Source organism: Podarcis liolepis (genome assembly GCF_965112155.1).
Source record: "Podarcis liolepis genome assembly, chromosome: 6".
Classification (NCBI taxonomy): domain Eukaryota; kingdom Metazoa; phylum Chordata; class Lepidosauria; order Squamata; family Lacertidae; genus Podarcis; species Podarcis liolepis.
This window is the reverse complement of record NC_139559.1, coordinates 92878665-92890688: the sequence shown is the minus strand read 5'-3', so window position 1 is coordinate 92890688 and position 12024 is coordinate 92878665. Positions and strand designations below refer to the sequence as shown.

General features: G+C 44.5%; 2 protein-coding genes across 2 annotated transcripts in view; one reads left to right on the top strand and one right to left on the bottom strand.

Annotated features, from left to right (window-relative positions):
* Positions 1-12024, top strand: part of LOC310708593 (podocin-like) — a 671219-nt gene that overhangs the window by 95116 nt on the left and 564079 nt on the right. The window lies entirely within an intron of this gene.
* LHX4 (LIM homeobox 4) overlaps positions 1-12024 on the bottom strand; it is a gene marked incomplete at its 5' end in the record, with an annotated part of 69692 nt that overhangs the window by 29841 nt on the left and 27827 nt on the right. Inside the window, one exon of the mRNA XM_083507187.1 lies at positions 5645-5816. Coding sequence (XP_083363313.1) covers positions 5645-5816 — 172 coding nt within the window. The remainder of the gene's footprint in view (positions 1-5644; positions 5817-12024) is intronic.

The window sequence follows — 12024 nt, the reverse complement described above, 5'->3', positions numbered from 1 at the left end:
ACGCCACTTTTCTATGTTATTAAAAACAAGGTGATTTACAAGCTGAAGAAACAACAAAATGGGCAGCAAAGACCACATACCCAATAACAATCTGATCCAATGCACAAAAAGTCATAATAAAAACATAACTTTAAAATAAACAACTTGCATCAAACAAAGCCATACAAAAAGCAATAATAATAATAATAATAATAATAATAATAATAATAATAATAATAATAATATATTACTTGTACCCTGCCCATCTAGCTGGGTAAAGAGTAAAATTAAAAATCAGCAAATAATAATTAAACAGTTTTCACTTAACAATTGCAATAAAGAATTACTAAACTATAATCAATAAAAAGAATGGCAAGTCACATGCATAAAATATGGCAGAACATACAAAACCATGTGAAAGGATCAAATTGAGAAAAAGGTGGGAAAAGCCATTGCCTGTTGGACAGGACAAAGACTCTCCCCTCACTTGAACTGGTGATAATTAATTCTAAGCTATAGCAAGGTTATTTGTTAATGATGACTGGTAGTAATTATCCAAACCCCAAACTGAGCTGTTTTAATGCTCAGCCCCAGAGGCTCTGGGGTCCCCTTGGGGTTCATGAGATTACAGTGAAACTAATATAGAAAACCGTTGGAAAAATTGATCTTTTTCTAAGGTTTCCACCACATGCCAAAGAGCAAGCCACTTTTCAGTTAAAATGTAAAATTAAAAACAATTTGCCTCTTCCGCATGCAAATAGCTGTAAACATCAAAGAACCTCCTGGCTGTGTGAATATGGGGGCCCTATATCTTTGGTGAAACACAAGGGGACAAATATAGAAGCTGAATTTTAGTCCGGAAGCCTTTCAAGCCTCTCATAGGTTGGCCATATCAGTAAGAATAAATCTCTGGTGGGCCTCAAGCAAGAAGAAAACCAGGATATGTATCCTTAGCACAACAAAATTTAAGAACTACTGTACTGACATTAAATGTGAAGTCAGATGTTTTTAAGAGTAGCAGAGGCAGCTTCACAATGCACCACAGTAATTCAATGCATCTTTTTCTCTGGAATAGGTGCTAGGGGGAAAAAACCCAGTTCTGCAGTTTTTCGGTGTCTTTTAGTTTAATAGGACAATCCCAGCTGTGGAGGGCACCTACTGGCTAGCACCAATGCCATCGACAACACAATTCCCAGAGGAGGTATGGTATAGTTCTCTTTTAAATGATTGCATTAAAAACAAAAGCAAACCTTCATTTTTGTTTTCTTTTAGGTAAATCAACGAATACGAGCTGCTTATATAAAAAAAACCAGAAGAGGTTCCATGGTTCAGTCTCTCAGATCTCCAAATAAAAGACCTCGGACAGCAAGACTCAAAAGGACCCCTCTGCCCAATTGTCAGCCAATATGGGGGTAGATAGACCACCTGCCTAAATAAGTGCAAGACCTTCCCATATGGACCGTCACTCAATACATAACGGAAGGGTCAATGAATAAGGCAAGCTATGGTGCTGAGTTCACACTGTGTGTGAAGAACCAGCTAGAATAGCTCTTAAAATCTGCCAGTTTTTACCTCAATCCTTCCTGGAAGCCATGTTAGATGTGTTTGAAGAATTAAACATTTCATGATTAAGCAATTTTCTGTTTCTTAAACAACAGAATATGCATGCATCTCCTTACACATAACTGAGAATTACCTGTTTTCCTCCTTTTCGCAATGTAATTCAAAAGTCCGCATGCTCTTTTGCCCACAGAAATGGGTCCAGTGCAATGTGTATTGCCATGACTCTTCTGTGTCCTCCCCACTCCCTGCCCCTGCCGTCAGTCCCCACAGCAGGCAGACAGGGCACCAGCTGTCTACCAAACTAACTGGGTCACTGAGGCTACAATCCTGTGCATGCTTACTCAGAATAAAGTCCATCTGTTTTAAATGAGGCTTACTCGCAGGTAGCTTTGCACAGGGCTGCAGCCTGAGACGCTGTACCTGGAACTGATCCCAGAGGCGCCATGCCCTCGTTCCATCAGTCCAGTCCAATCCATGCCTAGGTTCCCCACTCCCACAACTGAAGCAAAGCAGCTGCAAGGAGCAGATCAGGTTTTGATTAGGAGAAATATTTAAGTTAAAGGGGATTTATTTCTAATGCAAAACAGCTTGGAGGGATTGTTATATGCTGGAGGGTGTCTTAGGTTAAGCCACTGCGTGACTCTGTCCAGGAAAGGCGTTTGTGTTACTCTCCTTTGACGCTCCTTTAACTACTGAAGCACTGCTACTTAGTGCCTAGGACCCTCGTACCTACGGGACCGCCTCTCCCGGTATGCCCCACGGAGAGCCTCAAGGTCCATAAATAGCAACACCCTAGTGGTCCCGGGCCATAAGGAAGTCAGATTAGCCTCAACCAGAGCCAGGGCCTTTTCAACTCTGGCTCCGGCCTGGTGGAACGCTCTGCCTCATGAGACCAGGGCCCTGCAGGATCTGATTTCTTTCCGCAGGGCCTGTAAGACAGAGTTGTTCCGTCTGGCCTTTGGCTTGGAGCCAATTTGATTCCCTCCCCCTCTTTCTTTTTCCTTTCTCCTCCTGTGATGAGGCTGCATTTTAATATTTTAATGTTTTAATATTTTAATGTTGTATTTTAATCTTGTTTTTAAGTTGTATTCGTTCAACTTGTTTTTATTATTGCTTGTTAGCCGCCCTGAGCCCGGCCTTGGCTGGGGAGGGCGGGGTAAAAATTAAAAATTATTATTACTTCTAAGTTCCCTTCCTGATGCTACAGTGCAGTGACTAAATTTGCAAAGAGGTCTATCACTGGCCAGCCAAAGTGATGAGCAGCATGACGCTCAAGCAGGCCTTCACGAACACCTGTCCTGAACCCAAAAACAAAGACTCACACCCAGGTAGATGGCCTAGAAGTGTATAATTTTCTTGCTGTATGCTTGTGAAACATGGACCACTTATAAACGCCATCTCCAGGTGTTATGTACTGAAGTTCTCACCCTGGGCCAGCAGGGGGATACTATAGATAGTTATGCAAATAAGGGATTGAAAGTGACGTTCAGTGATTGAATAGTTTTAGGAAATTGTTACAGTTACATTGTACTGGAGCCCTATATAAGCAGGCTGACTGAACCCTTCAGTTCAGTTCTGTTCTGGCCTGTGAATAAACAAGAGCTGTTTGAAGAATCACTGTGTCATCTGATATGTTCACCCACAACTTAACACCAACTCCTCAAAAGATTCCATCAACAGTGTCTCCCAAAAAAATTATCCATCACTTGCAAAGATAGGCAAACTAATGCCAGTGTACTGGAAGAAGCAAAGATCACCAGTGTTGAAACAATGATTCTTCAACATCAACTTAGTTGGACTGGTCATGTTGTGCGGATGCCTGATTATCATCTTCCAAAGCAACTACTCTACAGTGGACCTTTGGATTACGTTACATTCGGGTAACATAACTTTCGGGTTGCGAACACGGCAAAACCGGAAGTGTATACTTCTGGTTTTTGCCGCGCATGTGCGCAGAAGCGGCGCCTCTAGATGCGGACTTTTCGGGATACGTACAGACCCCCGGAACGAATTAAGTTCTAGAGAGTCCACTGTATTCTGAACTTAACATGGAAAGCATAATGCTGGTGGTCAGCAAAAGAGGTTTAAAGACTCTCTCAAGGCAAATCTAAAAAAATGAAGTATAAACACTGACAACTGGGAAACACTGGCCTGCGAGCGCTCCAGTTGGAGAACAGCCTTTACCAAAGGTGTTGTGGACTTTGAAGACGCTCGAACTCAGGACACAAGGGAGAAACGTGCTAAGAGGAAGACACGCTTGGCAAATCCACACCGTGACCAACTCCCGCCCAGAAACCAATGTCCCCACTGTGGAAGGATGTGTGGATGCAGAATTGGCCTCCACAGTTCCTTACAGACTCACTGTTAAGACCGTGTTCCTGGCAGACAATCTTACTCAGCTACGAGTGATCGCCAGAGAAGAAGAGTAGTACAATTTTCTTTCCCCTCGACGACTAAGTGGCTGAGATGAGCTTGCCTGCCCAACCAACTAGCAGCAGAAGACAAGGTCAATCTCTGTAGCTCCTCCAGAATCATTCTTCGCTATAACCGGGGAGGAATCTATAGGCACTGTAGCTCCCTCTTGGCTGGGCCCAGAATAGTTATTATCTGCCTTCTCATCAACCCTAGGATGAGTTATTGGAATGGAAACAGAAGCTGCTGAAGGGATTGAGGGAGAAAACACAACAACTTGAGGAAGCCATGGCAGTGCTCTATAGCTGGGGCCCAGAATACGAGATGCACAAAGCTGATGACGAAACCCCAGAGGGAATTTGTATTTATTCATTTATTTGACTGTAGTAATATGCTCCCTGTTGTTGCTCTTGGAAATGCTTCCTTGACCCTTCAAAGCTTTGGGGAGACACAGAGGGAGCTCTCAACAAGAGAGTGTTTTTATTGTGTATTTTGATGCTGTGAACTTCCCTGAGGTCTTCGGATGAAGGGCATTATACAAATTGAATATGTAAATAGGTAAAGGTAAAGGGACCCCTGACCATTAGGTCCAGTTGCGGACGACTCAGGGGTTGCAACGCATATGACCCGGAAGCTGTACGCCGGCTCCCTCGGCCAGTAAAGCAAGGTGAGCGCCGCAACCCCAGAGTCGTCCGTGACTGGACCTAATGGTCAGGGGTCCCTTTACCTTTACCTAGGGTAAAGAACATTAGAACTGGGAGAGCAGGCAGAAGTGTCCCAGCATAAGTTATTTGCATAGGGCTAAACATGTCTGCTCAGAAGTAAGTTCTCAATAGCTATTTCAATCCTCCCAAGAAGAAAATGTTGGCCGGAAAATACATACTGCTCTTGCTGCCCCCATCTGAGTGTAAGGAAGTAGGTGTGTTGGACAGAAAAACAATTACATTGGCAATAATTACGTCAAGGGAGCAAAACTGGAGCTTTCTGTGAAGCAAGCAGGATATATATCTATATATCTGCATAAAATAAATACCATTGCCACAGAATCAGAATATGATATTAAAAATACAGTGGTGCCCCGCAAGACGAATGCCTTGCAAGAAGGAAAACCCGCTAGACGAAAGGGTTTTCCGTTTTTGAGCTGCTTCGCAAGACGATTTTCCCTATGGGCTTGCATTGCAAGACGAAAACGTCTTGCGAGTGTTCCATTTTTTTTCCGCTCCCCCCCCCTTTTTCTAAGCCACTAAGCCGCTAATAGCCTTTTAGCCGCTAAGCCTTTAATAGCCGCTAAGCCTTTAATAGCCGCTAAACCGCTAATAGCGCTAATCCGCTAATGGGCTTGCTTCGCAAGACGAAAAAACCGCTAGACGAAGAGACTCGCGGAACGGATTAATTTCGTCTTGCGAGGCACCACTGTACTGTACCAAGATTTCATATAGCACTTTTATAAAGAATTTCATAACAGTAATATCTACAGCAATCCTGTATGGTGAGTCTGCATTTTCATCATCATGGTTTGCCTGCTTGCCCTTTCAGTCACTATGTGATCTCTCAATTATTCCAAGCGAAAATTGTATGTTCAAGTATCAGCAAACACCTCCTTTGAAAGGAAGTGAGACTGCATATCCTGCTGCTACTTAGAGGGCTAGCAAACTCCCCAAGGCAAAAGTGGAAAGTTCTCTGCACCTACTTGAAGAAGTCTTCTTTGCAATAGACGCTCCCGGCTCTGGAGAAGCAGCGGTCTGCCAGCTGCATTTGGCAATCTGCGCACTTGAGGCAAGAACCGTGCCAGTGGCGGTCGAGGACTTTCAAGATGAATTTATCCAGGATGTGCTGGTTGCAGCCGGCACACTGGGGGATCTCTGGCGGAGGAAGAAAGAACATCAGCCAAAAAAAAAAAACCTACCCCAAAACACTGCAGAGCAAGAAAAGACTTCAAGGCATGACCATTTCTGACCTAGAGGGATAATGGCAGCAACCTAATCTGTTGCTTGAACAATTGAAGTGGGGAAAGGTGTATTGGAACTGCTGGTTCAACATGTATAACAAACAGCACTCCTAACAAAAGGATATCTCATATTCCTCTACTGTTCGCACACCATTTCTGTCTGGACTTACCATCTGGACCAATTTGGCCATTTCTCTCGGTTCTCTACATGAACTAGCCTCAAACTGGCTTGGGGCAGCTGCCACACAGCTTGTAGGAGCTAGTAGCGAATAATAATAATATAATAATAATTTATTATTTATACCCCGCCCATCTGGCTGGGTTTCCCCAGCCACTCTGGGCGGCTTCCAACTGAATATTAAAAACAGTACAGCATCAGACACTAAAAACTTCCCTAAAGAGGGCTGCTTTCAGTTGTCTTTTAAAAGTAAAATAGTTGTTTATTGCCTTGACATCTGGTGGGAGGGCGTTCCACAGGGAGGGCGCCACTACCGAGAAGGCCCTCTGTCTGGTTCCCTGTAACCTTACTTCTCGCAATGAGGGAACCGCCAGAAGGCCCTCGGCGCTGGAGAAGAACTGTGACACAGAATTTATTGTGAAAACCCATCCCTGTGACTTGCAGGAATTGTGGTGAATATTAAAACAGGCACGCCCTGGATCTCGTAGCCCAAGTCTCCCGCTGCTGTTGTTTTATGGCATATTTGGCATATTTTAATTATGGGTGCTTATATAATAGGATTGCTTTATTGTGTATATATTTTCATTTTAAAAATGTTTGTATTTTGAGGTTCATATCATGGGTTATTATACTTGTAAACAATGAAATTGTCATTGTCTGAATCAGGGCGTCCAAATATTGCACCCATTTAACAGCTTTGTCCCCTATATACACCGACTGAATCAAATAGCAGAGAGGAGCAGGAGGTGGGGAGGGGGAGGCCTTGGTGGGTGACAAGCGCTGGAGGTGGCGAGTGGCAAGATCCTTTGGGGGGCCCAGATTTGCTGCCCGCCCCCCAGCTGTCCCCAGCTTGCCACTCAAGGTTGACCGTCTCACTGAGCCTCATGGGCTGGCTGGCACCGGGTGGAAAGGCCTGTATAATTTAATATATATGTCCAAATAAGTTGTTATAAGTAGATCTAGATAGGATTGCCATTCCCCTCCCCAGTTTAAGCCCAACAACTTAAGAGGGCTTCTGCCTATATATAAAGTGTCTGTCTGCAGGCAGAACAGGTAATACTGATGTGCATATCTGTGTGTTCGTCTCTATTTCTATCCGCCTATAGTTCGAAATAATGGAATGTGTTGTAAAAATCTGCCAAGGGAGATTACCCAGTAAAAGCAATGCGCATAAATTCTGATATACATGCCTGAAAGAAGATTGATTTCTGAGGAGTCGAACGGCAGAGCGGGTTTAGTGTAATATTGCAAGAGATGTTTATACATCAGAGCCTTCCTGTTTTGCTATCCTCTTGGGTAGCGATGGAGTGGCAGGAGACTGGCTCACAGTAAATATCAAGGATTTGTTGCCGTTTGATGCTGCTACAAATCCTCTGGATGGCCGGGAAAGACTTCTCAGGAGCAAGAGCGATGGAACCTTTTGTATTGGAATCCAAATGAAACAGCCAAGCTGATTGGCTTATTTATTGAGGAGCCTTCTATTGCTGGAGACAGGCGTTGGTTTTGAAGAGAACTGAAGGTGGAATGATAGACCCATGGCTGCCCCTGCTGTACAGACATAACCAACCACTGTCTCTACAGGGTCTGTCAGACTACAGGGTCTGTAGTCCATCAAAAACTCACAAGACATCTTTCTCCAGAGATGACCATGGGACAAAGGAAACAATGCGTACACTATATTGTATACCTGTATCTATTTTTTTAAAAAAATATTTAGTTTTTCTGTATTTTGAAATTTACAAACAATTATCAAACAACCAACATAAAAAGAGAATTCCTGGACTTTCCTTTGTGGGTCCTCATATTAACCTTTTCCTCCTGCATCTTGTCTATTAATCCACATCTCTTAAATCTCCATTATAACCAAAATTCAGCATTGAACTACAACTGCTATTCCAATAGTTTTAATAGTTTACAATGCTTTTTAAGGTAAATTATATATTTCCCCCATCGTATACCTGTATCAAACTACCTTCAGCTTTTCAGAGCAACTGTCTCCTACTCTAAACACAAAGGCACCAACCATCAAGAACTGAGGCTTTTTAAAAAGACCTGTGGAAAATGCTATTCAAACTCATCATGATTAACAGAGCACATTCAATTCCCAAATCCACAGATGAATGCAATTCACTTCTAGATTGCCCTGCTGTTCCTCCTGTCTCCTCCACCAAACGCTTTATTCTGTTTTCAGGTTCAAAAGATTAGAAAAGCATAGGAAGCTGCCTAGACCAAGTTGGACCAGTGGTGGATTTAGCTCAGTATTGTCTGACTGGCGGGACGCGGATGGCGCTGTGGGTTAAACCACAGAGCCTAGGACTTGCCGATCAGAAGGTCGGCGGTTCGAATCCCCGTGATGGGATGAGCTCCCGTTGCTCGGTCCCTGCTCCTGCCAACCTAGCAGTTCGAAAGCACGTCAAAGTGCAAGTAGATAAATAGGTACCACTCCGGCGGGAAGGTAAACTGCGTTTCCGTGTGCTGCTCTGGTTCCCCAGAAGCGGCTTAGTCATGCTGGCCACATGACCCAGAAGCTGTACGCCGGCTCCCTCGGCCAATAAAGCGAGATGAGCGCCGCAGCCCCAGAGTCGGTCACGACTGGACCTACTGGTCAGGGGTCCCTTTACCTTTACCTGTCTGACTGGCAGCACCTCAGTTGTCCTATCAGGCGATGCCAAGAGACCTTCCCGCATGCAAAGCCATGCAAAATACCATGCGCTCAGCTGCAGCCTTTTCCCAGAGGCAGCACTTAAGTGAAAAATAAGAAGAGTGCTTCTGACCATGTCCTACCCAAGTTCAACTAGGCTGCCGCTGCAAATCTTTGATCAAACAGAATGGTCCTTTTCAGCAAGCCACCAGCTGAACGGCTCCGAAGCTGTCTGATGACTCTGGCAAGGCCAATTTATTTTTATTTTTTTAGAAAGGAGCGAAACCAGTGGGTTTCAGATGACTCAGTGGAGATCATGCTGTTCTTAACCAAGCCGCTGCAATATAGCAACCCCAGCCACGCGTCCCAGCAATGTGGCTGGGAAGCTGTGCTAAGTAAATCCAATATGCAGAAAAACATTGTTGTGGAGAAGGTTGGGGTTAGTGCTGTGCCCTCGTCCAGGGATAACTAATGCCAAAAGGGAGCGTTCGTTGAATGAGTCAGCCACCAAGTTGCACAAGAACATTTTAATTAGATTGTTGCCATTTTTTAAATGGGATGTAGTACATAAGTCGTACACTGTCCTTCTTAGTTGTTTGACTACCGATAAAGACTGCTGATGCAAACCTATTCAAAGTCAGCTCGGAAGGCAGCCCCAACACCACCTATGGGGGGCTGAAGGAGGGTTTTACTATCAGATTTCTAAAAACAGGACTATCTCTGTGAGATTCCTTAAGTCAGGGGTAGTCAATGTGGTAGCCTCCAGAGCCTGTGGCACTCCAGTTCCCATCAGTTCCAGCCAGCATGGCCAATGGTCAGGCACCATGGGAACTGGCGCTGTGAGTTAAACCACAGAGCTTAGGGCTTGCCGATCAGAAGGTCGGCGGTTCGAATCCCCGTGACGGAGTGAGCTCCTGTTGCTCGTTCTCTGCTCCTGCCAACCTAGCAGTTCAAAAGCACATCAAAGTACAAGTAGATAAATAGGGACCGCTCCGGCGGGAAGGTAAATGGTGTTTCCATGCACTGCTCTGGTTCGCCAGAAGCAGCTTAGTCATGCTGGCCACATGATCCGGAAGCTGAACACCGGCTCCCTCGGCCAATAAAGCGAGATGAGCGCTGCAACCCCAGAGTCGTCCGCGACTGGACCTAATGGTCCCTTTAGCTTTACTCAAAGTATTTGACTTGACAAAAGAGTGTTAATAGCATGGAATATTTCAGGCAGCAGCAGACTGGAGCGGCGAGTTCAGGAAAAGCTTTGCCTCTGCTGTTTGGCAAGACTGCTGCTTTGCGTTAGATCTCAGGCTGGATCTAGACCCATCAAAAATGCGTTTCAGGAAAACTCGTTGTAAACTTCATAATGGGAAATCACGTTGGCGAACGACGGGACTCCACAGCGCCATCTGGTGTCACTGTGTTATAAAACGCTTTTCCTTTACTAATGTAGCCGAGTCTTCAGCGTCCTCCCCACTGACCTCCAAAACAATAACTGATCCCCTCTCCATCACTATTTGTTTGTTTATTGCAATGCTGAGATTCTGCTTTACTCTTACAATAGCTCACAATAACGAAATTTAAAATTAAAACAGTCAATCACATTAGATGGAATGGCCCTGCCCAAGGGGTATTGATTGTTGCTGTCCTAATCCATCCCACCTGGTTGCCCCACATGGCACAAAATGGAAGCCCACCAAAATGTGGCAAAATGCCTCCCTAGCTTGAACGGTGAAAGACTAAAATAAGCAGGAGTCAATAAAAAATCTATATGCCCGCTTTGTCTTCTTAAATAGAATTGTCTTTTGTGTGAATGGCTGCCAGGCCAACTCTCCCACTGCTATCATAGGCCTGGCAAACAGCTTTCATTTATCTAATTTATTTTAACTAAATTATTTAACATAACAGGAATCATGTTAATGGAATTCTGCATAGTGACCAGATTAGAGTCTAGCGCTTTAAAGCAACAAATGTCTCCAATTCACCTCTGAGCTAACACCCATCTTATTAAAATAAATATGTTTCCTCTGCATTTGCCTCTCAGTAGACATGCAGCACAATACGTAATTGGATTAGCGTTGCCGCTTAATTGACTAGCTACAAATTCATTTCCCTCGTTTGTCCTCATGCACCTTCCCACTCGCCCACCCCAGACACACCTCCAGGACTTGCCAAGATCACAGAATGTACAGGAAAAGGAGGCGACTTAGAATCATAGAATCATAGAATTGAAGAGGGATCCCAAGGGTAATCTCGTCCAACCCCCTCCAATACGGGAATCTCAGCACGTGCCCCCCCCATTGAATCATGTTGGTGGATCCACAGTAGAGAGGTAATAAGCTTTTGAACTAGTCTTATACAAAAAGGCAACAGGAATTAACCCTCCCTTCTTTTTTGTTTATTATTTGTGTTTCTTAAGGGTTCGAAAACTGCTCTACATTCAGAAAACGTACAGTGTACAGAAGTGGAATATAAAACAGTACTGAAATATAAAAATTGAACTGGAATGTAAAACTGCAGACATAAAATAGACTGGCAGTGCGATCCTAATTGTATCTTCTCAGGAGTAAATCCTATTAAATTTGTTGGGGCTTGCTCTGGGGGTTAGGTTTACGGCCTAATTTGAGAAGGTTTGGGAGAAAATAAGCTTTCAGCAAATGAACCGGTAAAGGTAAAGGTAAAGGGACCCCTGACCATTAGGTCCAGTCGTGACTGACTCTGGGGTTGTGGCGCTCATCTTGCTTTATTGGCCGAGGGAGCCGGCGTACAGCTTCCGGGTCATGTGGCCAGCATGACTAAGCCGCTTCTGGCAAACCAGAGCAGCACACGGAAACGCCATTTACCTTCCCGCCTATTTATCTACTTGCACTTTGACGTGCTTTTGAACTGCTAGGTTGGCAGGAGCTGGGACTGAGCAACGGGAGCTCACCCCGTGTCACTAATGAACTGGTACCACAATACTGGAAGCATATGCTCAAATCACAGCATGCTTTATCTAAAGTGGGATGTGGCACAATCGACGGATTTTCATTCACAGGTCAAAGTAACCGAGTTGGGATGTGGAGAAGAGGTGGCTTTTCAGATACCCTCCTGCAGAACAATAGAGGGCTTTCCGTACCTTGAATGTAGTTCGGTAGCAGATTAGCAACTAGCGCAATGCTTTTAACAGTGGTGATGGGACGCCCCCCCAAAGTAACTGTGCAGCAGTATTCTGTACTAGCTGAAACTTCCAGACCAAGTTCAAGGGCAACCCCACATAATGCACATTTAGTGCTATAGTGTCTTGAGCCCTTGGCCCTGAAACCAGACCCT